The sequence below is a fragment of the Gambusia affinis genome, linkage group LG10, assembly GCF_019740435.1.
Source record: "Gambusia affinis linkage group LG10, SWU_Gaff_1.0, whole genome shotgun sequence".
In the NCBI taxonomy this organism is placed as follows: Eukaryota; Metazoa; Chordata; class Actinopteri; order Cyprinodontiformes; family Poeciliidae; genus Gambusia; species Gambusia affinis.
The window spans coordinates 18,995,364-19,023,250 of NC_057877.1; the positions used below are offsets into that span (position 1 = coordinate 18,995,364).

Genomic DNA, 27,887 nt, shown 5'->3' on the forward strand with positions numbered 1-27,887 from the left:
GTCTCCAGTGTTGAAGTGCAGCAAAAAGCACTACAGCGAGCTAATGCTGATCAGTATAGCCCTATTCAGATTGCATGCTCACGGAGAACAGGACAATGAGTGACAGATTCACAGATGTTGAAATGTTTCTGAAAGCAAAGTGCCATCTGACTCGGCTAGTGTGGCACTTTGCTGAATTTGAGCCATTGTGGCTTTGGTTTTTAAACAACTGGCACGCTGCAACCAGGCAGCGTGAGTACTTATTTGGCTTGGCTCTGAGTGATGAGGCTACAACACGCCCGTTTATTTACTGCACTTGGAAGAAGAAGAGCTGTTCAAGTTAGCCACTCTGAAATTGCACGAGGTTGCTGCTCTTCCTCTACGTAACAGCGCCGGCCATGTTGGGAGCAGAGTCTGAGTACGTTAAAGTTGGCCCTTCAAGTTCAGCTGCGGAGAGGCTGAAGTCATCTTCCAATCACAAGTCCGCCCGTCTCTCCTCCCGTCACTGAGGATTATGTGTTTTTGTTATACCTGTCAAGACAAAAAAAAACAGACAGTTACAGACAGAAAAGAAATGACAAACTTCTCAAAGAATCTGTTGAGTTATAAACTATTTATAGTAGTCAGAATAACTTTTACTATTGCTGTATGATGCATTTCCTACTTCCTTGTTTATAGGGCATGTTCATTTAGTTGTGAATTTGGCACTTAATTGTGGGCCATGGATTTATAATATCTGAAAACTGATTAAAAGATTTTGCATTGCTGAGACAATAGGGTAAAAACCACAAACTTGTTTAAAAGAAAATAAAGAAACTAACAAAAACGGAAACTCCCCACTAGGTGGCAGCATTACATCCGATATAGAAAAGTACCTAGAAGGAGTGTGATGACTTGAGGATTTTTGTTGTTGAGAATTTCGCATAAGTATCTAAGTGTTTGTGTGGCATTATTGTTTAAACTGGATATCAATTACTTGCTTCTCACACTGAAATAAAGACTGAGATGAAAAGAGACATCCTACCCGCTCTGTAAGGTGAACTCTGGCAGAGCACCGAGGGACGTAAGCTGTTCCTCTAGAGCCACGATACGGAGACCGATGTAACCCGAAGACAGCAGCAGCAGTACCACCCTGCAACACACACATACACACAGATTTAGACAAGTACTTCAATGTGTAGACCCACTAACATCAATAAACAAGTAATGACCTAAGCTGTTTTAAACACTACATAAACGTTATTTCCATAAACACAGAATGAGGCAACAGGATTTTCTGTTTAAATTATTTGAGATAATCAGGTTTATCAGCATGAGACAACAAAAAGCCTCATGTTTCCTTTGTGGAATGCAACTTCAGCACCAGTAGATAAGAAATTAGCAAACAGGAAGATAGGAGGGGGTGGGGGCAACATACTAAAAATAAGAAAGGTGTCACTTACAAAATCAAGTAAATAAAGAGAAGAGTGTTGAGGGTGCTGAACTCTCTCTGAACCAGCAGAGACTTGGCTTTTTCAGTCACACTCCACATCCATGATCCACCTAAAAATACAAGTTAACAGCATAAATATTACAGCTCACTTTCACTTTCTAATTCTGGTTTTTCCTATGCTCATTACTGAACTTTTTTTGTGTGTGTCCATTACCTGACTCAGAGAGCTCCTCAGAAGATGAGCTGTCAGTCTGCTGACTGCTGAAACCTGAACCGTTTCCATGAGGCACTGCTTCTACTGGAAGGACAGATAAGACAAGAAGCAATTGCTGTTAAAACTACAAGCAGACCTTGAACTTTGCACGTCTAGAACAAAATTAGAACATGATAACTGTAGCACAGCAGGTTATGTTTATAATGAACTCCAATTTAGGAAACAAAGGATTTTAACTACTTTAATAATACTTAATATGGTCATAATGTGTTAAGTCAAACAGCCTACCTCGGTGAGCTCTCTGCAGAGGTTGGTTCTGTAAGGACTGAGTTTCAGAACCATCCAAGCTGTCATCCAAGCTGGACTGGCTGGAGTTCTGCACACAAAGAACCAGGACTTCAGAAACAAGTAGCACTGCACAATAAAGGTCACTTATTTTAAAGATTCTAGCGTCAGACTTAAACCAAACTGATTAGAGTTTTCTTACCACGTGTTTGATTTTATCAAAGCTGTTTTCTCCTGAGGAAAAGCGAGGACTACTGTTGGTGCTGCCGTCCTGTAAAAGAAGTTGCAGAGATGTCTTTAATGATTCCCACAAACTATGAACCTCCAACATTTTATGAAAAGTAAACAAAGACAGCTCAAACAGTAAAGCTGACACCTGCTTTAATTTGCAACACTGTACTTTTATAAAACCTCTTTCCCGACTTCAACATTTAGACTTTGTAACAAGAGAAAGTCCAACACATTGTGACACTTTCACCATAACAGTGAAGCACTTCAAAGTTTTACTCAATAGCTTGACACAATTTGACTGTAATGCCATCACTCTTTCTGTGACCCTAACCGTGGCTCCACATTTCACTCAGCTGCTGAAATTCTGGGTTTCTTTTGTAGTTTGACCCCCGAGTCACTCACCTCTATCTGAGGGCAGACGGAGCGAAGCAACTGGTAACACGATTCCCTGTTCCTCAGCGACACAAATACGTACTAAACAATAAGAAAAACACAAAGGAGGGAGGATTATTAGCCGCTGGATTGATGGTAGAAATCTAATAGTGGAACACACCCTGTTGACTTGACTTTTAAAGCTATATTAATGTTGCTAGACAACATCTCATTTCATCCCAAACATGATCAACTCCATTTGCTTCATGAATGTTACAATTGCAGAGAGTTAAAGACGTTAGACGGACCTTCTCTCCTTCTGAGGTACGAAGAGACAAGGCATTTGGTACCAGCAGAGCTGTTTTCTGTTTCTTCACCATGTGGATGGAGGAAACCGGAATGACAACCTGCAAGAAAAACAATAAAACCTCAGACGTCAGACAAGTCAAACATTGCTTTTAACAGAGCGACATGCTGGGCTGGCATAGAGGCCTACCTTAGTGTCTTTCAGCAGAACTGAGGAATAGAAACAGGCGTGGGTGTCGGTGATGTAGAGGCGACCATGATACGGCACTTCTCTCTGCAGAGCACAGATGTATGCTGGGAGGAAAAATGGAGAACAGTTTTTTCAGTTTCACACATTTAGTTGTTTTTATTTGATGTTTTGCTGTCATTTTCCCTGTACCTACCATGTATCAAGTCTTCTCCCTCAGGAATGTCTGGAAACAACTTGTGGAATGTTTTGTTGTGCTTTGTGAAACTCTGAAAATGAGAACAAATTTGCCTGTGAAATTTTAAGCGTAGAATGCATTTTATTTCCAACAGGAAGAGGAAGCGCATCAGCATGGGCTTACACTTTGCATGCCAGTGCCTTCTGTTCTCTCGAACCCTTTGTTGTCACCATCAAATGTCTCCGATCTGAAGAGAAGGGAGAAGAAAAAAAAAAAATCTGTTAGAGATACGATGTTGAGATAATAAACGTAAAACATCATTGCCATCCCAATGAATCGGGGGTTAGTTGTTGCTTTACACTGCTGGTCAACTGTCTGAAGGAAAGTTTCCTATGCTTTCTCTTTGCATTCAAGGCAGTTGAGAATCTTCTGGTTGCAAAAATAAATCATTGTGTGGAAACTAAAGGAGTGGAGGATTAGTTATCAATCTAATCAAAGGTACTCCTGTTAGGTCAACTCTCTAGCAGCATGCCAGCTGCAGTCTTCTAACTAAAATAGGTACTTAGTGATACTTTAGCACAGATGAGAATCAAAGTAGATAAGTTTTGTAAGAAAAAAAAAAATGTATAAAAAAAAGTTACTTTCTGAAATTTAGTGTGCAAAGATGTAAATAAGTGTTATAAATAGCATTTTTTTACTGCAATAATTATCTTAATTTTAAATTAAATTGTTTAGATTGTATTTTACATTTCGTTTGTCAATATTGTACTTTTACTCAAGGTCAGTTTAGCATGAGAATCCAGCCTGCGTCTGCTTGAGACGGCTGTGAAGTCACGTGTGTTGCACGACTGAACAGCAGCTGAGAGTCAGCTCATGTCTTGTGATGCATGGTATGAGTAGTGGAAAATATCTACAACTCCTCTTATAATCAGGATGGAAAAGTTATTTACTGGTTGTCAAATTAAGAAGAATTTAACACTTTAGAATATTAAAATCAGATTTATGCCTCCAAGAGTCAAAGTAAAGCACTTTTATATGTGAAATTAAGGTGATTTGTTCATATACAATAGCAGACACTTTCATAAAATAGCCATTAAAAATATTTTTTTTTAAGAGTTTTTATTAAGTGCCGTTTTCTTGATCAATCCTACCTGACAGCGATTTGTCTGCTGAGGGTTTTGTGCTGCTGCTGGAGCTCGAGCTGAGCAGTCTCTAAACTCAAGGCTTTCTTCGCCTCAGTCTTCTTGATGGCGCCATTGCTCTGGCTGTTCCTGCTTTTCTTGGGTTTGACTGGCAGCCCACCACTCTCCACTGGGTAGCTGCTGGATATGGAAAAAAAAAAAAAAAAAAAAGCACAGATCAGTATATATATGTATATACTGCACATATCTTCAAAGAAATAAGAAGAGCACAGAAGTGTCTATGTGAGGACAGGCATGCCACAACCTGATGACTTGCGTGTTCGCAAGCCTGCGATGCACAAGTTGGAACACGAGTCTAATATCATTACGCCCTTTTGCAGAGAACTTTAGTCTTTTTTTATTTATTTATTTAAAATTAAAACCACCACCTAGAAATTTAAGCCACAAACATTTTTTTTTTTACTTTTTCCAACAACCATGTCAGTCTCTTAACCAACTCTGGTCTGATTTTGCTTTACAGTCATACAACAAACTTATTAAACCCATCCACCTCATTCCCAACACAGAGGAGGCATAACTCCTTTTTGACAGACGACACAATTATCTTTACGATGAGATGGAAATGGTCATCCTTTCTCTTAATAAAAAATTTTATAGACACATTGTGTCAGCGCTCAAACGGACCTACTGGCTGCTTTCCAAGCTGTTAAGTTGGAAAAACTTGAAGTGGGGAAAAAAAAGAAAAAGTGCTATAAAAGCAAGGCTGCCGGATTTACAAAAGTCAATAAATGTTTTAAGGCCATGGCCTGTCCTTGACCGGGAACGCACAAAGTAGAAATACAGCACAACAATGTGGTCAGCTGAATGACAATGTATTGAATTCATAAAACTGCCTTCAAGCTACGATGAAAGTAAAATAATGACTATCAAAATAAAAATATATACGAGGAAGGATTCATGACAAAGATGAAAACAAAAAAGAAAATTTAAGTTCAATACTACAAAACCCGACTTACCTGCTGACTTTCAATCGCTTTGATGAACGAAAACTCATATACCTACTAACAGTAGGCATTTCCTGTTCTTCCAGATGGTTAGAAAAGAAACCTCTCCAACCAACTGTTGTTAACGCCAACAAATGTAAGCTAAACTAACAGATGAAAAGATAGATTTTCAGCCCTCTGTGTAACAAAGTTACAAAACCAATTATCTCCTACGCCACGTCCTGCCAGAAACCCCTACAGCTGTGTTGTGCTAGTTCAAAGGCAGCCACTTTGTGTTGAGGGTGGTGTGACATTCTGTAAGCGGCCGACGTCAAACCCAGACACTCCCCCAAAGCTAAAGGAAGCGTGAAAAACACCAGCCAATAAACAGAGCCCAAAGTGCAGTCTCCCCTCCCTTTCTTACACAAGGACATGCAATGAATGCAGAAAAGGCATTGACATACGAGAGGTTTAAAGAATCCCACCTACAGGCACATTTCCTACCTCAAGTAATTTCTTGATCTAAGCAGGATGAGAACTGTCTCTGTAAATGAGCAAGTGAATTACTCAAACACTTTAAAGCCAAAAGAAATGAATTATCCTCTTCCTGTGAGTGAATCCAAATATGTTCCTTCAACCAACTGTTGTTAAATAAGCCTGACCAACTACTAAAAGTTGCATTTATTTATTTTTAACATTAAAAATTTAACACTAAAAACATTTTCCACCAGTCTCAGCCACAATCCTGCTTGACTACTCTTGTGCCTCTGTCACTAAAATAATGTTAATAATAAAAAAAAACCCATAAACAAATTCAGTGTTCAAAATATTGTAAAACATTCAGTGAAACTTGTTTCACAGCTCTTAAATGGAAAATATGTCACAAAGAACAAGGAAGGAGGCTCATGTCACTTTTGCTAAAGCTCTACCCAGTAAACTAGTTGTGAGAAACAATCAAATGACCTTTAAAGAATATTTCAGATGCTTCTGGCTACATCCAATTTCCAAACAGCCACTTTGAGCAATCCTCCCCTTTCTCCCACAGTGTGAGTAAGCAGCTTTCAGTCAAGTTCCAACACACTAAACAATTAAGTAATCAGTGTTTAACTGTTAGCTAGTTGTATGCGATTGGATATTATTACCCGACCCATTTCTGCTAAACAGATGAGCTTGAAGCACAGAAGCTCTTGGACTGTACTCCAATCAGCTGTGTAGTAATTTTCTCTTTATCAGTCGGAACCAACACTTGTTTCTCGATGCAAGTAAATAATAAACCTGATTCCAAGATGCTCTATAATTGACGGTTAACGTGTCGCAAAGTCATGTGTTGCCGTTACAGTTTCTAATGTCATTTTTCATCTCCGTAGAGTTCAATATTAAAACTACTTGAATAAAAAAAACAAAAAAACAATATAGGTCAAGCTTGCTACATTATACGTCTCATAATAATGAAACCACCTTCCTTGAAAGCATATGGACATATATTCAAGCAATCAAATTTTACATATTTAAAGATAGTTTCTAATTTCAGTTTTTCTTCAAGGGATTCTAATTTCGACACATTCACTTCCAACTAAAAAAAGAAAAAAAAAAAGTACTTTAAGCTTATTATGCTGGCTTATGAGGCCAAAGAGTGGAAATGAGGAGTTATAATTTTTTTTTAACCTTTAATAAAATGGGAAAAATAATAGTAATGATTTCAAAATGTTTAACCTGCTGATCAGAGACAATCAAGGTGGAACTGATTCTAATTTCTTGCTGGTTGACTGGAGCGTCGCTAAATATGTGTTTAACATCTGTATGAATGCGACTTTAATTCCAAACAGTAAAGAGCTGGTACACCAAACCATATATTTACGGCGAACATTGAAATCTACAAACACCGAGTAATGTGAGATTGATTTTGAAACCAGACACTGCTAGTGGTTGCAATGAGAATGTAAAAACCACATCCTGCAACATTCAGCTACTTCACGATGTGTTACATGCTTACGTGCTCTACATTTATAAATATAAAGTTTGATTTAAAGATTATCAATCTATGACAACTAATGAGGTTTTAATAAATGCTACTAGTGTCATTTTGATGAACACAGAAAAAAAAATAGGGGGGAAAAATTTACGTTATCCAGTCAGAAAATGTTTGTCCATTTTGTAACAAGGAAGAAATTACTGAAGCTATTCACAACTTGGTTGAGTGTCAACAATCCAAAAAAAGCAAAATAAAAAAAACCCAACACATATGTGCAAGTTAGAAACAGGAAACAACAATAACAATTACCACTTTACATTTACAAAGCAGGAGACTCATAGGAGGCGGGTCTGCTTCCTGCTGGGAAATTACCCTTTGACCTACTTCCCCGAAGTACCAATCCACACTGCCTCATAAAAAATAAAAAAAACATTAACAATCCAGACTTGTTTTATTTCCACTTCAAACTAATAAAAAAAAAAGTCCTGATAAAAAAAAGATAAAAAAAAAGGATGAACATTACAATTGGGATAGAACTGCATATATACAAAAAGCACAACTTATCTTGTGTTGAACACAAAATCCTGACATCATGTTGTGTTTTCAGATTATCACTAAAAGAACACATTAGCTGGGATCATTTATCTGCATTTGTTCTGGTAAAATTTTAGGAAACAAAACAAAGCCAACAACAGATAGTTAATATTATTATTCACCAGAACTGATCCACTGGGTTATGCAAACAAAAACAAGATTATTAAAGTAAAAAAAAAAGAAATAAAAAAAAAGTATTCTGTTCTCTTCAATGTACTCAAATACTCAATACTCAAAAAGCCCTCAAGACATGTCAACTGTTCATACAGATAGTTGCAAATGTTAGTCAGAGACCAATAAATATAATGATTTGACTTACCCACTTAAATCTTCAGGACAGTTAGAATCATCCAAAGTGCTTTGTTCACTTAGCAAATCTTTTCTTTTCTCCATGTCTAAATTTTCACCTTTTCTTCCACGATCGCAAAAATCTGCTGCCTCTTTCGGCCTCAAGCAATTCAATGACGGTGTCCCAGCACCTCTGTAGTTATATCCTCAATATCTATCTCAAAGGAGAGTAAAGGTCTGGTTTATTGCAACCTTTGAAAGGAAGTGGAAACTAAGCATGAAGATAAAGCCTAAGCCAGGGAAAAACATCAGGACAACACCTTAATAAAAAGAGAATTATTCTGTTTCAAACCCCAAAAATACACTCTCAGCCACGGTCTTTGTCGAATTAAGCAGTGTTGTCGTGGAAACGCTCAGTGTGAGAGAGTTGGTGGAAATGTGGGGGTTGAGGCAACATTGTATGGTTGTCTTCAAATTGGAATACTAAACTACGCAGTTCAATACCCTACGCTCATTAGCAACATGATGGGGGCCCAGCTGCAGCGAGGGTGATATGCACAACAATAGCTAACTTAGTCCCAGTTCTATTAGTGAATAGGGCCATGGAGAACTATTAGAGGCCATAGAGCACAAGCACCTTAAGTTTAACAAAAAAAGGGAAAACTCCAAAGAACAACACCAATGTCCAGGAAATGCAGTAAACTGCATCATCTCAATATATATAAAACAAAAACCCCTCCTCTTTTACGGCTTTTTTCCATAAATGTGACATAATCAAAGGTCTTAAGATAGTGGAACTGCACTCGTCACGTCAGTCTACTTTAGTCATCATATATCAATTACCTCACTCATCCTGTCTCAACATTACTTGCCACATGTCTAGTGCAAACATGTGACAATTACCTACAGGACTAGCACTGTCAAAGTCAGAAATAGATTTGAACACAATAAAAACATTAGAGAAATGCTCCTCATCATATTCCTGAGGCCTTTTAAAGCATGATCCCATCTGTTCAACATACAAAGATTGCAATACCAGTCTAAGGTTACATGCCATCTATTTAAACAAATGAAAAAAAGGACAATGTTTTATCTTTTAACCATCCTATATAAAGGCCTCAGTAGATAAAACATTATGCATTTGTGCAATCTGAAAGGCAGACAAAGGTAAACAACTGTTTAATGAGGAATCAGTTGTCCTGAGAGGGTAAATATGTGCGTCAATGTAGGACAAAGGGTCATGCTTAAATTTTCCTGAAGAGCCTAACAGTGGACTATGACGACAGACTGCATAACGTCTTCTCTTGGTAAATTTAGACCGCATAGAACAGTTTATACCAATAATACATATGTTTGCAATGTGGGCTTATACTGCTTATTCAAACACTTTTAAAATATTAGCCAGTTATTAAAAGACAAACCAGCCCCTAAAGGTTTTAACAACATGATTAGAAATTCAGGTCTCTTGACTAATTTATACAGCAGAGAAAACTCAAGTGATCAGGAGGATTCCCTGGGGAATGGAGATTTGTTGCTTTAACTCTCTGTCCTGAGTTGAGACAGATGATCCCAGAGGCCCTCCCACAGACACCAGCCTTGTCAGCTGGTTTGCCACGCTAGCACCCTGAAGACATCCCCCCCTTCCCCCACGTAGAGAGCTCTCCAATGACCAATACAGCTGCTGTAACAACACAGGTCTCAGGTTCACGTCTGAGCAGACTTGACACTCATGAAATGTTTAAAAAAACAAACAGAAACCACAAAGTGTGACAGCACCATCTTGTGGGCAGCTGAGGACAATCATTTTTAAAATGATTAATTTCCCTTCATGCAGCAAGAATCTGCTTAATCACAGCATGCATAATATAATTTTTACCCAATTATAAAGCCTCTGTCACTATTTTTTTTGAGGGGCAGAGGGGGTACAAAAACACAGAAATTTGTTTATTCCATCGAATCGACATTTGGCCAATTCCGTAAAAACTAAATACTTCAAAGTAAACAAAGAATGCAACACAAACTAAATAAAATATTTTTCTGGTTGTGACTAAGCCAAGATATATATATAGCTATACATATATGTATATCTATATATAAGGTAATCAGGTAAACCAAGCGTGCATGAGCTCCATTCATTAAGGGCAAGGAAAGGATCCAGTTTTCATTGCAACATTCAGCAGCAGCCTTCCAGCACTCAGCAGGAAAAAAACACTTTGCATGTTTCCCAAGTGTAACAGGGAATGTGTGTGTTGCTGAATAAGTGTAGCTGTGTGTTTTAGAGTAGGAAGTCACGTGGACTAGAGCCAGAAATGAGTCCCTGTACTTCCTCCTTGAAAACCGGCTCCAGAAACAGAGAGTGTCTTTCTTTATGGTGACTGTACCATCAGCAGGCAGCCATATGAACAGGGAAAATGCACAGTGACATAGTAAGAAGGGTTGAAGAAACTCACAAGGCGATTGATTGTTTCTAATCTTTGAATGCAGAGGGTTTATTTTTGGTTTTGAAGTCAAAAATAAAAGCTTCAAAATGAGCCACCACTAATTTAAGTCAAATGCTTATTAAAACACACTAAATTCATTATACTGCATGCTGAATGACAGCAAAATTATTAATCTGCAAATCCTAGAGGGCAAACATAAAGCAGCAGAAATATCAGCTGAAAGAGTATAAAGCAGCTCCTTTCTGTTGATTAAATAAATTTACTTTTATGATATAATCATAACTTTTAAAAATAAAAGCTATTAGACTCAGTTACTTCTGTTGGCGTAGAAAAAAATACACATTGTTCTAATGGTTTCACGGGAAGGAAAGATTAACTATTCTCTGGCTCTTTGAAACATAACCACAACAATGAGATATGAGATTTTTCAGGAAGCCTACAAGGATTAAAAAGAAATCTCAATTGAAACCGATGCCAAGGTAATGAAATGTTTTTCCAACAAAACACCCAAATCTCCTCCTTCAAATTTCACAAACTTGACTTCATTCTGACACCCCTCTCCTTTTGCCTTTGTCCCTCCCACTAAGAATGAAAGCAGAGGAGTTGAGGGTAGAGTAGGTAAACAAACTGAATACCCCGCTTATTCTTAAGCTTGTGTCTAATAAATATGATTTGTAGCATTGTGTGGCCACCTCCATACTGTGATACTCTAGGATTTTGCATGCGTTTTAGTGATGGTGGATAAAATTCTCACGCAGGCTCAGAAGGTGAAGCAGCTAAAGAGAACATTGCCGGTTTCCTGGCTGCGCGACAAGAGCGCTGGAGCAGCCAGTCATTAAGGGCAGTCAGAAAGACTATCCAGAACTTCAACCATGAACAGTTCGGTACTCTACAACTGGTTATTAAATGATAAACAGTTCTACAGTTGTGGTTTTCATTTTCGACATAGGTTTACCCTCTCTGCCTGGCACATATATGATTAAGACCCACAGAGACTTTGCAGCCCACAGCTGCACCGTGTGTCCTGGGAGCATCTTCCTGGAGCCTGCAAAGCTGCCACACCCAGTCTATTCCAGAATCCTGCAATTGCATGCATTGCAGCTGTGCCCGCTCCCTTTGCCATTACCAGGGCAATTCATAATTTTCTGACAGTGTGCTGTGCAGGTCTGCATACAAAGCATCTTGGAAAGAGCCAGCTAGCGAATGTCCAGAATTAAAGCTTCCTTTGTATTCACTTCCATCAAGTACTGTGCATTTTACAAAACAACCCTGCTGTCTGTGTGTGTGTGTGTGTGTATATATATATAAAAGGAAATGGATAACTTGGAATGTTTAGTGGCATCCGTGTACCATAAAAACCTTTTATAGCACAGGAATGCATGTTTTGTTCACACAGACTATCACCCACCATGCCACACTACACACGCAGCACATTACTGATAACTAGCAGGCCACTTCTGATTGGAAGGGGCTGTCAGACACCTCCAAATGGCCATGTATGGGGCAGAACGTCAGCGGAATAACTCATATGACATGGGGGGAGCATTTATATAACATAGTGTACCACCTGTGCTTTACTCATGTGGCCTAAAAATAGATTTTCTACGAAAATACAAACTCTCTCATTTGATATGCAACTGTTGCTTGAGGGCAAGGAGAAGACACACAATCCCCCTCCTATAGGGAGACTTTTAGAAGGAGGTTGTTTAGTAAATATTAGGTTGTGCAAATTCACCTTTTCAGTGCTAGACACTTCTTCAGCCATAATCAGCAATGATGGGAAACAGATGATGATAATCTGGCCCCACACAAGGAGGCTTCTGATGTCATGGTTTCTGAGCAGCAGTTAAAGGCGAGACCAGCTTTTGTTTATGCACATTTTCCACCAGCGATGATGCTTATTTAAACTGACCGGATTACACAAGTACTCCTGAGGATAAAAATAAGACAATAACAAGGCCAATCTGGGTCAGCCACTGTTGTGTTTGTGAACTATCGTGAAAAGGGGAAGTCGAATGGTGATCAACCATGACAGTTACTTCTAGAATATTATCGTGTATACTTTCAAATAAATATTAGGTGGCGATAGGGAAATCTGACAACAGTAACCAAAACTGAAAAAAAACCTAATAAATATAATCATCCATTATTTGACTTTATCCGACAATGACAAGGCAGGTTATCAAGTTTATTTAAATACCACCACATCCTCAGCCAGGCGGATGGCTAGCATGCTAGCAGTTTGTGCCACTTAGTAAGGAGTCTTTTCTGCTGTAAAATAGATTTAATGGACCTCAATACAAGTGCACATTACATTAGACACCGGAATCAAACTATTAATATTCACCATTGTCAGCAAATAACCATTAAACAACGACATCCAACAGCCAGGGTGATGCTCACCCGGCAGATAGCGGATCAGCTAGCAACATTCATTCCTCTTACCTCTCCTTCATGAAGTGCTTTAGTCTGACAATGGCCTTCTCGTCGATCTTCCTGAGGAAGGTTTTCAATCTCTCTCTCTTGTTTTCAAGCATTCTTCCCTAAGCCAGTGGTGGTGGTCCGTCGGTTCGACTCTCCACGCCAAACTCCACCGATCTTGTTTGGTTTCTGCTTTTTTTTAACCCCCACCACCTCCTCACTTCATCCACGGCTGATTAGGATAATGACCTTAAATCGGACCAAGTCAGGAGACCAATCAGAAGCGGTGAAGCCAGAGGAAAAAAATGTCATGTCAGACATGTTATCCAATCAGAATGAAGAGGCTGGGTTCTCACAGACCGCCCATTGCCTTATATGGTAATGCTGGGCTGTCCACGTCTAAATGTCTAGAGACAGAAAAAAAGAGCAGCCGGGCTTGATATTATTACAGGTAAGATAGCTTCATTCAGTTACTTAAAAAAAACACAATAGACAATAAAGAGATTGTGTTAATCCTGTTTAAAATACTATGTTATCATATCATCACAATACACCCTGACAAAGAACTGTAGTTTCGGGTGGGGCACTGCAATCTGGTACTTACTATTCATTAAGTCTATATCAATACTTAAACTTTAATATTATTTTTCAAATTTCTTCTATGAATATTATTATTATTATTATTATTATTATTATTATTATTATTATTATTATTATTATTATTATTATGAGTAGTAGTAGTTGTAGTAGTAGTAGTAGTATTGAATCCAACTTATTTTTCTATTTCTTCTATTATTTTATTTTTATTGATATTTGGCTGTCAGTTGAATTAAACTGTAGTCATAATGTGAGTGTTTGCTTGCCACGAGTGTTCACTGTTCAAATATTAAACTTTCCAGGTGCATTTTGTCAACTGACTTTACACCTATACTACAGTTGAAGCTTGCTGACAGTAACTAATAAAAATAACCTTGAGGGAGTTGTTTAAGAGTTTTCAGGAGTTGACCCTGAACCTTAACCTCTACCTTGAAGGTGTGACAAGCGGTTCCAATAAGAGCAAAACTCACAGAATGTGAGGCTTAAAAATGTAGTAACTTTCAAAAGCTATCACACTCTTTGAACTTTTTCATACTTTGTCACAACTTCACAAACTTGAACACAGAAATGATGTGAATGAGTCTGCTTTGGTCAAAATATAGCTTGGAAAATAATCTTTAAACATCTACTAAAATTTTTCATCATATCCCCAGTTAATTTTAAAGTTCTGATAATGTTCTGAACTTTATGTTCATACTGATTAAATCACCAGTTTGTCTAATGTATTTCAGCACATTGGGAAAAGAACTTGAACATATAAAAGATATTTATCAAACAGAGGTTCAACAAAAGTTGAGAAAATATTAGCAATGAAAGCTTCTTTTAGTTTCAGACATCTCAGGCACTACCAGGAACAGAAGAGGCAGTGTCTAGCCTCATGACAAAGCATACACACCACCCTCACACAATCTGGCTCACATAGGCAGATGACGGTTTTCCCTGCCGTCTCCACTGCCACGAGACAAGGCACATACAGAAAAGGAAATCACAGTTCTCGTGGAAGTGTGTAATAGGGTTGCGTGGATTCAGCGTAGGAGTCAGCAGGCTTTTCTGTGCTAAATCATCAGTGTGATGAATAAATTATTAATTGGGCAAAACAGCCTCCCTTGTATCTATGACACAATTTCCTACTCTCATATGTGGTTTAATAGGATTTGATTATTCATATTTTTGAAGATGAGCCTTACACCTTCTGTCAGTCATCAAGAGGGTGTGCTTTACAAAACATCAATGTATTCTTGAGAACGATAATCTTTACCTAAATCTCCACAGAAGCTACCACCCTAACGATATCAATGTAGTTGACAAGATACATTGATAACAAACTGGAAAAATTCACGAAAGGTCCGACTGATATTGTACTTTTAAAAGTTTTATTAGATAACTATTAGGTATGATGATTAAATTTAAAGGAAAGACCATATAGTTTTACTGTTTATTACTCGATGCATGCAACAGTTTCCCAATTGTTTCCCCTCAGCTTATCAGCTGAAAGAAAATGATTAGATGAGCTCATCAGGACTACCGGCTCTTTGGTTGCACAGCTGTTTCCAGTGTAGGGGGTAGGAGACAGAAGAACTCTGGCTAAAATAACATCACTGTTGAACAATGTGGGGTGGGAGACATTGGGAAAGCCAACAGTGATCCTCAGTACCGGCACACCACGGGGATGTGTGTTTAGTCTGGTTCTTTTTATGCTATTCACCCATGGCTGTATACCCATCCACCCATATAAAAGTTCTAACGTTTGCAGACGATACTGCCGTAGTGGGTCTGATAACAATGATGAGATCTTGTGCTGTGCAAAAGCTGTGAAATCAATCTATCCAACTTCTATCCTGCCCCACTGAAGACACACTCACACCCATTTGCTGCCTTTATTTACTTGACAATCCACAATCCACAGACTTTATTTATCTGTTCATCAATGAGAGTAGCTGTCCAATATTTCTATGGTTTAAACACATAACGACAAATACAAATCTTATGTCTTAGGCGTAATGACACTGTCTGTGAACTTGAGATTTCCTTCAGTGACAGAATGTAGCATCCAAAATTTACCACCTTATATCCTACATCCCAGCAAATGTTAGACTGTTACGCATAGGCACAGTATGCTTAAGTTATAATCTTGTCAAAGAGCATATTAATTGTATACTATGTTATGTATGTTATTCTTAATTTAGTTAATTTATTACTTGTTTAAGCTGCTCTTATACCAGATTTTCCCCACTGCAATACATAATTGTGAGACATTTCTATTCTGTTCTTCTACTCAACTTTCAGGAGGGAATCTTATTGCAGCACATACTTATCTTAACTAGCTGTGATTTGGAAATAAAGAATACCAATAAGTTGCTAAACTAAATACCAGCAGTAAACTGTCAGACTTCAGAACACCTCCTGCTTTCTGCAGAACTTGCAGTCATCAGAGTTATGTCCTGTAAGACTACACTTTTAGCTAATATTTGCAGACTAAGTTGTTAAACCTGTCTTGTTAATATTTGCAAAAAGACTAAAACAAAACAAAGCAATCTCTCTAGAGCCAATGAGCAGGCCGTTTAAAAAAGAGGAAATATTTAATGTGTACCTTTTCGAACATAAGACATCCTTTTACTTTGTATATGCAACCATTGTCAATTTGTTTCTGTTGAAAACTGCACTGAGCGGCTTTTGTTTACTTTTGCTGCTCATATTTTTATAATGACAAAATATACTTAAAGTTTTTAATAAAATAAGATCTGTGGATATTTTTCACTGGAAACCCTTTGAAAACAGTGACACCTTGATGTGACTTATAGGTTTTGTCAAGAAAACCCTAGATCATCCCACTTTCCCATGCTGGAGATTTTAATTTAACAGTAACAATAAATAAAGTTACCTTTAAAATTAATCACACAAGTGACATCTAGGCCCAACAGTAGACTTAAACTTTAATAAAATAAATCTGGTTGTGTGTGTTGTTTTTGTCTCCTGCAAACTTTGCTTTTTTCTATCTAATTCTAAAAAATCATAGTCAGAGAGAGTCATGAAAGAGGAGGAGCAGGTTTTCTGAAAAAAGAGGAAGTACGGTAAGTTTCCAGCATGGGTCCTCCAGGCAGCTTCGAGCCAAGATCGAGATGGGCAAAGAACTCTGCAGCTGAAGAAAAGCCGGGGCCACAGAGCCGAAGACTGTCCGGCGCATGGGGACCAACCTGTTAGCCGCGCAACATGTAGCTTCAAATCACACTTCTCTCCGCAGCTGGGTTCAGACCCCAAAGACAAAGATTGAAATAAATGCAAAGACAAAGACCAAGGCAAAGACAAATACAAAGACAAAGAAGAACTGGTGCCTTCCTTCCGAGAGGAAGGAAGGCACTCTTCATTTAAGGAAGAGGAAGAGGAAGGCAGTACTTCCTCTTCCTCAGAAGAGGAAGTAGAGAGTGAGAGAGTAGAGAGAGAAGGGGGAAGGGGGTGTTGCGCAACGACAAGTGGTACCCCAACAGGGACCTGAAGTGAACAGGTACTCATGACAAATAATAGTAGGGAGGGCCTTTGTTTCTAGGTGTGTAAAAACAGAAGTGTGATTCTGAATAGCTCACTTAGTGTGATAATCTTAACGGAGTAGGATTATCGGTGACTGTCTGAGAGACGACCGCAGTCACCACTCTCGCAGTAACTGTATGGCATGCAGGTGAGGGAGAGCTCTTACTGAGGATAAGTGACCAGATCCAGACAGTGAAGCTAATAGCCAAGCTAATAGCTAATAGCCTCAGGTGGGGATGTTTTGCAGCCCCACCTGAGGTGCTAAAGGGGGCTCTGCAGACAGACAACTCGAACTGACAGACAGAAGGAGAGACGGATGATCACGCCGAGGAAGAAAATCTGGGGAAGAAACCGGAGGAAGCAGGCCGCACCAGATCCCTTGAGAAATGAGGAGGCCTCAACAGAACTGCAGTAGCTTCTACACAGCTACTGTGAATCAAACCTGAAGAAGCAAGTGTGTTGGTCCCCCACCTGTTGATCTTGGGCAGCAAGCTGATTGAAATGACAGCTACTATATTGTTTTTATTACTTTACAAACAGACAAATTCTACAGTTTGAACATAAACAGGATGAACAAAAAAGATGGATAGTCTGGAAACTCAAGGAGCTCCACCCACCACTTTTATTAAGGTAATGTGTTTCCTAAGTTTGCAAACTGCAAGAGACAGGTCTGTTAAGGAGCTGACTATAGCCTACCAGATTGATAACCTAACCTACTGACCAGCAAGTACCAGCTTCTTATACTATCAGTGTTTCTGCAACTCCAAAAGATTTTATGTTTCCACTGGTATCTTGACGATGATGATTCTCTGTTTTGAAAAAGAATACACTTAAAATGTGCGTAAATACTATAAAAACATATTTTTTTCTGCATATTATCAGACCTTTGGAAACTAATACCAGTCGTGGACGTCTCTAGTAATACTCAAACTTACCATTTGTTGTTGCATATTCAGGTAATGGTCATACATAAACATTTGGCAGATAGCAGCTTATTTCAGTTTGATGTTCCATCTGATTAAAACTCTAAGCAAATAAAATAAAGGCTGCTTTGCTACCAGCTTCTCATCTTACAAACAAACATCCTGTGATGACCTTTGTAATATTTGTAAGACCTTGGTGGATGGGCAGCTCCTTGGCCTGGAAAACCAAGGCTGTGACGCACTTCCAACTGCAGCTGTAGACTTTATATCACAGGTGCATCAACATGCTTAAGGTGCAATTGGAATGGAGAAATTCAGTGTGTTAAGGGGTATATTTCTGCAATATCACTGTTGTTTCAGGTCAGTAAACAGACTCATTTCATGATATTGCATTTTATTCATTAGCTTATAATGAATAAAATGAAATAATTTAACAAAAAAACTACTGAAAGTACAAAGTACACAAGATATAACTTAGTAATTCACTTATTAAACAGAAAATATGTCATTTTGCTGTGTGCGTGTACACAAGGTGTTTTCTGAGTTTGAAATAATGCAAATGACACATCCCCAGCTGACAAGGAAATCTGGAATTTTTGTGGAATTTCCAGATTCGAGAGACAGAAAAATTGTTGTCCTGACAGGAAAATTTTCCAATTCAAAGTGGTTCTGCATCACATGGGAGCGTAAAATTTGACATTAAGGGCTGGAGGTCACCATGAAAGAGTGAAACAAGAAGCAAAACGTGACTGTTTTGACTTTTCATGACAAATTTAGATCAGTTGTTTTCCCACTGAAAATGGAAATTCCCTTGACAAGGCAATTTTAAACTACCAAACCCTGACATTTTAAAATGGCAATAGATGAGAAACATTTGTCTTGCAAACAAGTTTTGTTTCTGTGGGCCGGGTCATAAAGGTCAGCACATCACCAAGAATCCGCCCTGGCAACAACTTCTTTCATTCAGTTAGGCCAGTGGGCAGGAACACCTCACTGCCTACCCAGATATCATCTTACCAGGAACACTGGGGCATTGTCTTTGTTGGCCTGTGTGGAGTCATTTTACTCATACCTAGACATTTTTATGCTTCAGATCATATGTGAAGGGTCATGTCCGTGGCATGCTAGGCAGCTTTTAATAAATGGAGGGTCAAAGGTTATTCCTTGTAGAAGATTTTATTTGGTGTCTTTTATTGTTGTTTTCTGTGTGTGAGCTCAAATAGGCTCAAGTGTAACAGACAATCCTATATTCAGAGGGTGTTGGGTTTCTCCCAGGCAGGGTCTGGCTGTCCTCTTTCATATAATGTTACCAGGTTACTCTCATCACTTATTTATCTGCTTTCCTCACCACCATTGCCTTAGGTGGTTGGTTGATTGTGGTGTTTGGGCAACTAAGTGTAGGTAAGCACAGTTTTTTCTTTTTATCATAGCTGCTAACCAGCAGGGTGGATCAGACCCAAGCTGGGACCGATGCAGAACGGGGAGGTTATGAGCCCGCAGGACTCCAAGGCATTGGGGGATGAGGCCATGAAGGACCACAAGGCCCCTTGCCAGAATCAGAGATGCATGGAGCCCACAGCTCCTCCGCTTCCTCCCCCATCACCGCCATCAGCAGGGCCACCAGAGTACCCGAGACCCAGGCTCATCTTCCACACCCAGCTGGCTCATGGGAGCCCAACAGGGCGCATTCATGGATTCACCAATGTCAAGGAACTGTATGCCAAGATCGCAGAGGTGTTCAACATCTCTCCGTCAGAGGTAAAATTAACCTGGAAGAAATTTCACAAAGTTATCTGAGTGCTGTCTTGCATTTCTGCTCTGTCTGGCCAGTTGTAAAAAAAGTGTTAGGTTTCCATTCTAGGGCTTTTTTTCTATGATCTAGTTTTATTGATCATTTTCACTCTCCAATACTGGACTTTGTACTAATATGAGCTTCCAAAGTTCAATAGTGGAAACACACAACTAGATAAAGTGTATTTAATTAGTAAACACTCACTCAGACATTCATGTATATCAAGAACATACATGTCGGACTTCAAACTGCAACATAACCAGGTCATGATTCATATGTATAAAACCATGGAAAATGATGTTAACTGTTTAAATACAGGTGAGGTGAAGACTCTAGCAAGATGTCTAATAAGAAACAACTTTACTTCCAGACCCACATGATTTAGCTTATGGCCTTCATCAGAAGCTCAAACACATATCTGAATCTGCACAAATTGCCTTCATTCCTTAAACCTTTTTATTATTTGCAATTTAACCTTAGCACAAATGAAAGTTTTTTGTGGTGGCCTCAGATGCGGTTAATTCAATAATGATAATGAAGACCCTTATTGAATTAATGGTCTTCATGAATACCAGACCCTTATTGAATTAATGGTCTTCATGAATACCACAGGCCAAAAGACCTGTGGTAATGCTAAAGGAGCTACAGGGACCCCTATTTCAGTCATTGTCTACTCCAAAACACTAAACTTTACGGACCAGTTGTAAGCAGACATGTAAGAAAATACTGGCCTGTGTGTGGCACAAAATCAGCACTGCACAGTAGCTGTAGAAGATGTCCTAAACATAGACCTAAGCACATTGAATTTCAGAAAGAAAACCTGGTAGATAATGCAAACACACTTAAGACTGGGCCAGAGATTCACCTTTCAGCAAGACATCAACCCTAAAGATACAATCAAAGATACAATTTAATAGTTTAGATAAATCATGGGTTGGAATAGGCCAGTGAGATTTCCTAGTTAAATCAAACTGATCATTTGTAGCAAGGCTTCATGTGAAAAAGTTTATAGCAACAGATATATTTGCAAGCCACTGCACATGTGGTATCAGGTGATGAGGGTCCTTGAGGCAGGATCACTCTTTACCTCCAATATTAAGGTCAGCCTGTTCAAAATTAAAAACATCCACATGAATATAATAGCTTTTTATATACTGTAATAAAGTAATACAGCAGCAAGAACACCAAAGAATCAGTCTGAGACAATATTATAAGCAATGTTCTAAGTAATATTCTGGCCACTGAAAATGCTTTGCTAAAAAAATAAACATGATCAGCAATCCAGGACAATATTGACTCTACATAAAGCAAATAGTTTGCATTGTTTTTGAATTTGTGCATAAGTCACATTCACACAGTAATAAAATCCTTTCTGAGCAAGATTATCCTTATATTGAATACTTATCAATTTTGAAGGCCATCATGAAGACTTTGCTATCTTAATGTAATGGGTATGAAAGATAACAGTTTTTCTTGTGAGGCAATCAACAGTCCTTGCTTCTACATTGGTTATGTTTGCTTTGCTTTACTGTGTAAAGTGCAACCAATGCACAGGAAAATGGAAATGAAAGTAAAATAAAAAAATAGAAATTGTGTTGTTATATGAGACAAATTTGAGTAAACTCTTACACCTAATAATTTGACATTACTTAGCCAATAATAACCCACAGTTATAATTTTGCTTGATTAATTTGTTCTTATAGCAACAAGTTATTGTAATAGGGATGGTAACAAACAATATTTCTGCAGAACCTATAGAACTACATGCGGACTTCTAGATTAAAGACTCCACTGTAGATTTATGGCAATCTACATTTGATTCTATAAAATGCATGAATTTCCTTGACTCCAAGGGCCTGATTGGACTGACAACCTTGAACTACAACCCCACAGTCTTACATGCAGAAACAAATCTTTTGATCAGCAACTGCAAGATAACACTTTGTTCAATTATCTCAAATTTTCTTTATGGACTTTCGAACAAAACTTGACCTTGAAGTTGAAATCTGATGTAATTCTTGTTGTTTGTTTGTTCTAAAAACATGAAAATACGAGTAAGGGGACACACTTCTTTAAAAGAGTAAAATCCTGTTATGAGAATACAACAAGTTATGAGATCAATTGTGCAAAGTTTACTGATTCAGATTCTCCTCACATCATTGCCAGATTTATACATAACTGCACAATAAATTACAATATAATCAAAAGTTTATTCAAGTAATCTGCTTCCAAAATATAAAACTTTAATATTTTGAGAATGACAATGTGATTTATTTAAAATAGAATGTAAAATAAGTCCAAATGTAATCCATTTTAATTTTTAAATGCTTATCTAGATTTAGTCTTCACTGCATTCCTATTTAAAATTATAAAGCACTGTTATCAACTGCGATCTTTTTAATATGTTACAAGAAAAAACTGACACTAGCAATAAAATAATTTTATGTCAGAAATTTGCAAATAATGCATGATTTGTTGTTTTTTTCTTTCCTTTTAATTTTTCATTACGTAATTCAAATTCAAAACTTTGTAAGCAGCCAGCATATTAAATAATGATCATATAAGGCATGCCCTGAAAGTGTCAGTGGCTGGTGGTCAACTATGTTGCAATATGCCACATGACTGTTTAGACCATGTCGTGGAGTCATAAACATCCTATTTCTGAACTACCGTTTTACTTGAATGGGCTTATTGAATAATCCGTTTTTTTCTGTGTAAACAAATTTTGGGTTTTCATCAGATTAATTCTTCAAATAAATTAATAGAATTCTATTCTATTTTATTTAATGCATATGCACAGAATTAGCTAATGTGATTATGCTTTGGTGAGTATTAGGTGTAATTAAACCACTTCTTCATTTACTTATTTGTATAATTAGTGATAAACATGTGTTTTTATTTCCAGCTACATGTTTTATTTTTTGTACTAACCTTGTGATAGCAAAAATCCTTTTAGTTCAAATCATGTCTCGCTGCTGCTCTCTGCTGTTTAAAATCTATAATGCACTTCAAAAAATCCAAAGAGCCGCATCTGGTTTGGTTGTAAAATTGGAACACCTTCTAGTCTCATGCAAAGTAGATGCCATCAGAGATGAGCCCATCTGTGTTGATAAAGGTATTTTGTATTTTACAATATGAAAATAAACATGCTTGGTAATGCAAGTGCACTATGCAGTGATGTGCAATCTCTGAGAAAATATAGTTTTATGAAAGTTTATGCTGGATTCAGGGAACCTCCAAAAGCATTTGTTTTCTTCATATCCTGCCCTCAGATCCTTTTCTGTACCTTAAACTCTCATAAAGTGGACATGCAGAAACTTCTTGGAGGACAAATTGGACTGGAGGACTTCATCTTTGCTCATGTCAGAGGGGAAACAAAAGAAGTGGAGGTGACAAAGACCGAGGATGCATTAGGTCTCACGATCACAGACAATGGAGCTGGATATGCTTTTATCAAGGTGAATGAGAGAAAAAGTAAAAAAAAAGTAAAGAAAAAGTAAATCTGTGTTTCCTAATGGCTGTTTGCTAAAGTCATTAGGAAACACACTGTACTAAAAGGTTGTACTAAAAGTCCAATCTTTTGGTATAGTTAAAGTAATTACAAACAATTTCCCATTTTCTGGATCATGCATATGAAAACTTTCACTTGGAGCTGCGAGCATAACCATTTTTCTGCGTAACTTTTTTCTCTAGAGAATAAAAGAGGGCAGCACCATTGACCGACTGAAGGCTGTTTGTGTCGGTGACCACATCGAAGCCATTAATGACCAGAGCATTGTAGGATGTCGACACTATGAGGTCGCCAAGATGCTAAAGGAGCAACCAAGGGGCCTCCCTTTCACTCTTCGCCTTGTGGAGCCCAAGAAAGCCTTTGGTGAGTAAAAAACACTAATTATTGAGACAAATATACCAGCCTAAAAATGATTCATAATTGTATATTAATTGACAGTGGTGTACTGTCTGCTATAAAGCCCCATCAAACATCCCAAATGTTTGGATTACATACAAAAGTCTTTCTGAGGTAAAATATAGCTTGGACTGAATCAGAAAGTGAAAGCTAACATAGATCTGGGTGCTAGGAACCTGGCTGATGAACCTACTTCCTGATATTCATCAGCCAAGTAGGAAGAGAACTATTTAAAAAGATTACTGGCAGTCTGCCAAATATTCATCTGTGAAACTCATTGCCATCAGTTACTACAAATTATCAGAAATGATGTTTTAAAATAATAATAATAAAAAAAAACAAGTACCACATTTCTTGCTCCTCTGTATCATTTCATGAATTGAAATAATAATTAATTATGATTTAATGAAAGATTCTCACAACATAAAAGCTAAAACGGATGACAATATTATTGTACGTTTAAAGAAATTTTACTCAAACTTAATCTGAAATAAATGTGCAATTCTTGGAGGTATGTTAAGGTAAAATGATAGATTTGGACTTCATTTTTGTAATAATGTCATAAACACTCTAAAAAGTAAATTCTGCTCTGTTAAATACTATTTATTTAGTCTCCAAAACAATGTGCATTGAAAGTCATAAGTAACACACAAAAAAATAAAAAAACAGAAACAAAACACACTTGGGACATGCACTACTGGACAATAAAAGTTGCATTAAGAATACTTAAGATATAGCAAGCAACTTGTAGTGTTTGTTTTTGCTGCTTTTTGTTACACTAAAATGACAAAACCCAAATTAAGAATATTGAGGGGCACTGGTGTTTCCAAACTTCTGTTGATGCTGTTAAAAAAAATATCAAATTTAATTTCAAATTAAACTCTTTAGTTCTTTATTACACATACTTGTAGCTTGCCTCTCAATCTACAAGTTTAAGCTAGATAACTTAACTGGTATGATTTCTTTTTGGACAAGAAGTCTTCCAATGTTTCTTTTTGCGTCATGTCTCTCACTATTTAGATTAACGAATGGCCACTGAGACAAATACACATGGTGAAACAGAGAAATAGAATGCGAAGTACTTAATTTTTAGAACTTGTTTACTAAGTCAGCGTTCAGGAACCAATAAATATTTGAAACAAATCATGCTGCTTGCAGTGGAATACAGCTTGAAAGCATGTGTTATTTTTTCAGCCTTTTTTCTACTAGTTTATGAAAGCAAGAAAAAACTTTCATAAACTGGTTGTAAAAGGTTTGTACTAAACCACAAGTTTATTAACGTTTTGATTCTAAAATTTTAAATATGCAAATGTCAAAAAAAATCGTACAAAGAAAGCAACACTCATTTTACTGGATGGAAGAGACCAAGAAAACTGCAGAAATTTTCCAGCATTGTATGTTGAAAAAGATTTCAAATTAATTATGATAATTATATTTTTTGGTTTCCAAAAATATTGACATTTTAAAATGTTTATGTACATTTTAAAGTCCTTATTTTTTACAATGTTGTCATGTAGATGTTTCCATAAAATACTACAACCACTTTGATGTTAATGTGTAGCTATCAGTCAGTCCATTGTGGTTTGTCTGTGAAGTCCCTTCTGCTACCACTAGCTTATTAATGCTGAGCAGGAAATGTCCTACCTGTCAGAAGATTAATAGATGCTTAATTTGTTTTGTCATGTTCAAAACATTCAACGCATTGAGAAGTTTTCTTTTCTCATTGAATCAGTTGCTGGATTAACAGGAAAGTAAGTCCACAGTGTATTGTCTGACTTCCTGAAACTGATCTGAATCTTTAGTCGCCTCTTGCTTACGTGAGACTCCAGCAATTCATAATGTGCAACACAAATAAATACAAGCATCATGTCATCTGAATGCTGCTCACCCCTCCTTTGCATGGTTGTTCTTTTCCCTGTGTGAAAATTTTTTGATGTCTGCAAAATATTCCCTTACCATTCCCAAGCAAATTGCCTCACGGCTTCTTGAAAACATCTCAAAAACTGTGGACATCCAAATATGGAAGTAGGTGTAATGATGTCCAGCTTTGCTCTCACAAGAATGTATTCATAAATTATAAGAACAGAACCCAAAGTAGACGGCAAAACAACTATTACATCAATTTTGTGGTAAAATAACAGCAAATTTCTTTAATGATGTTTTTAGATCAAAGATGATGACTAAGTTAGAAAGGTTAGTGGATGAATGCGCTGAAAATGTTTTATTTGTAAACATGAACAGCATAAATAATCAGATTGTATTGACAATAGTCTCTCTGTTTTTGTGATTAGACATGATTGGAATGAGAACTAAAGCGCCAAAATCTAATGAGGGAAAGCTGGTGAACGGGAGAGAGACTCTACGGCTTCGGTCTAAGGGGACTGCTACAGTTCAAGAAGTGGTGAGTTTCACATGAACTGTCAGACAATGACTGCAGAGGCGTCCTGAAGTAGTCAGAAGGCATTAAATATGTATCTATAAATAGACATATAAATCACAGATTTTTTTTTTTTTAAAGTGTTATTTTACTTTTTCTGTATTAATGTGCTTGTTTATGCTGAAAATTAGAACAACAGTGCAATGACCTGAGGGAGCATAAACTGGAAACCATTTTTCACCACAGAAGTACAAAGGTTCAGCATAATCTTAAGCTGTTTTGCAGTCCAAATATGTTATTGTTTTAATGAAGGTTGAAAAGCTTCATCAGTCTTTTTCAACAATGTGCATATTCAACCATTCCCTGTGCACTCTTAACACTGCCTCAGCATGTCTACACACATAGTGCAGTCCTCTACAAACATGGAAATATTTATATTACTTAAAGTCAAACATAACTGCAAAACCTTTCTGGGCCTCATCTGGTTTGGCAAGAAAATTTATAGCAGTTTCTAGAAACCTTTGTCACCATATTTCAGCAGATGCCTCTATTTTTCCATATATTTCCCTAGCAGAGTGAATTTGAAGAACAGGCCACAAGGAAAGTGGACGATCTCTTGGAGAGCTATATGGGGATCAGAGACCCGGAGCTGGGTAAGACTAAACAGATAAAACTGATGTCTCTTCGTATAAACTTTATTCTCATGTTGACATTTAAAGCCTTGGAAGGGCGATGAGCTCAGAATAGATATTAAAACATACAAACACTTCGTATTTGAATGCAAGTGTGTCCACTGGGAGCAGTTAATTTTTTTTTTACTTTTTAATTTTTTTGCCATTTACATTGCCGTCACATTTTAACCTTGAATTTGAATTATTGTAAAAGCTGTTCACACAATAAAAAGGATATGATATATTAGCATTGCAAGTTGAAGTACAAACAGTATAGCAGCTTCATATCAAGTTCTAGTGTTTAGTTTGGGTCATCAGTTAAAAGTATCAAAGTGCACAAACAAGAATGTTATACAAGAAAAAAAAAGACATCACTTTTTTTCCTCACTGTCTGAAGTTAAATCAGACTGAACGTCTCTTGTTTGAAGTCAGTTAGAATTAGGAAAATTATTTACAATTGCCAAATATTGCAATGACACGAGAAAGAATATGTTCCAGATTTATTCATTAATGTCTTCAAACTCATTTTCTCTCTATGAGGTAGCATTGTATTTACTACATGACTTTGGTCAAAGATTTTCGGTTAGCTTCCACAAACTTCTCACAATAATTTCCTGGAATTCTAGCAAACCTCATGAAATGGTTCATGACTCAGCTGCATGTTTTATTGTCAATGTGCATTTGTTGGTGAACCATATATACACCACTTGACGTTAGCTTTAACCTCTCACAACTTTTCTCTGCAGCAACCACCATAGTGGAAGCAAGCAAGAACAAGAAGAACCCTGATGACTTTGCTGAGGCCCTGGATTCTGTTCTGGGAGATTTTGCTTTTCCTGATGTGTTTTTGTTTGATGTTTGGGGAGCCATTGGAGATGTTAAAAATGGCAGAATTTAGATATTAACACCGTTGAGAGTATTGTATCTGTTTATTGGTAAATCCAGTTGCACAAAAAAGAACATAGTTGTGTTACTATTGCTTCCCTAGTCCTTGGTTGATTTTTTTTGTCACTTTCAAACATAATCACAAGGATCATCATAAATTCAACAATCTTCCTTTGGGATTTTGA

General features: G+C 37.4%; 2 protein-coding genes across 7 annotated transcripts; one reads left to right on the forward strand and one right to left on the reverse strand.

The window, feature by feature from the left end:
* Positions 1 to 253: 253 nt before the first annotated feature.
* si:zfos-943e10.1 (GRAM domain-containing protein 2B) lies at positions 254 to 13,282 on the reverse strand. 4 transcript variants are annotated; one of them, XM_044128770.1, is made up of 13 exons: positions 13,050 to 13,282; positions 4,336 to 4,506; positions 3,368 to 3,431; positions 3,203 to 3,275; positions 3,010 to 3,113; positions 2,822 to 2,920; positions 2,544 to 2,615; positions 2,113 to 2,181; positions 1,914 to 2,001; positions 1,626 to 1,706; positions 1,422 to 1,521; positions 1,004 to 1,111; positions 254 to 510 (listed from the first exon to the last, which is right to left on the reverse strand). In XM_044128770.1, exons 1-13 carry the CDS (start codon positions 13,139 to 13,141, stop codon positions 492 to 494), a joined length of 1,140 nt encoding a protein of 379 aa, XP_043984705.1. In that variant the 5' UTR covers positions 13,142 to 13,282; the 3' UTR covers positions 254 to 491. The 4 variants fall into 4 exon arrangements, with proteins under 4 accessions (XP_043984705.1, XP_043984704.1, XP_043984706.1 ...); XM_044128769.1 differs by having other exon boundaries at positions 1,626 to 1,709; positions 13,050 to 13,281; XM_044128771.1 differs by lacking the exon at positions 13,050 to 13,282 and adding an exon at positions 5,343 to 5,588 and having other exon boundaries at positions 1,626 to 1,709.
* A 4,420-nt stretch (positions 13,283 to 17,702) lies between these two features.
* Positions 17,703 to 27,777, forward strand: gipc3 (GIPC PDZ domain containing family, member 3). 3 transcript variants are annotated; one of them, XM_044129071.1, is made up of 7 exons: positions 17,703 to 17,777; positions 19,501 to 19,828; positions 23,135 to 23,320; positions 23,556 to 23,736; positions 26,061 to 26,170; positions 26,718 to 26,799; positions 27,564 to 27,777. In XM_044129071.1, the coding sequence occupies exons 2-7, from the start codon at positions 19,541 to 19,543 to the stop codon at positions 27,713 to 27,715; spliced, it is 999 nt and encodes a 332-aa protein (XP_043985006.1). In that variant the 5' UTR covers positions 17,703 to 17,777; positions 19,501 to 19,540; the 3' UTR covers positions 27,716 to 27,777. The 3 variants fall into 3 exon arrangements, with proteins under 3 accessions (XP_043985006.1, XP_043985008.1, XP_043985007.1); XM_044129073.1 differs by having other exon boundaries at positions 26,721 to 26,799; XM_044129072.1 differs by lacking the exon at positions 17,703 to 17,777 and adding an exon at positions 17,968 to 17,984.
* The last annotated feature ends 110 nt before the right edge of the window (positions 27,778 to 27,887 follow it).

What these genes read in the sequence shown, in the direction of transcription:
- si:zfos-943e10.1 (XM_044128769.1), bottom strand. Translation starts at nt 13,141, where the DNA reads ATGCTTGAAAACAAGAGAGAGAGATTGAAAACCTTCCTCAGGAAGATC. An exon ending in AAGCACTTCATGAAGGAGAG is followed by an intron (nt 4,507 to 13,049) that starts GTAAGAGGAATG and finishes TTCCATATCCAG; the next exon opens with CAGCTACCCAGTGGAGAGTG. An exon ending in AGCAGACAAATCGCTGTCAG is followed by an intron (nt 3,432 to 4,335) that starts GTAGGATTGATC and finishes CCTTCTCTTCAG; the next exon opens with ATCGGAGACATTTGATGGTG.
- gipc3 (XM_044129071.1), top strand. Translation starts at nt 19,541, where the DNA reads ATGCAGAACGGGGAGGTTATGAGCCCGCAGGACTCCAAGGCATTGGGG. An exon ending in TCAACATCTCTCCGTCAGAG is followed by an intron (nt 19,829 to 23,134) that starts GTAAAATTAACC and finishes TCCTGCCCTCAG; the next exon opens with ATCCTTTTCTGTACCTTAAA. An exon ending in GATCAGAGACCCGGAGCTGG is followed by an intron (nt 26,800 to 27,563) that starts GTAAGACTAAAC and finishes TTTTCTCTGCAG; the next exon opens with CAACCACCATAGTGGAAGCA.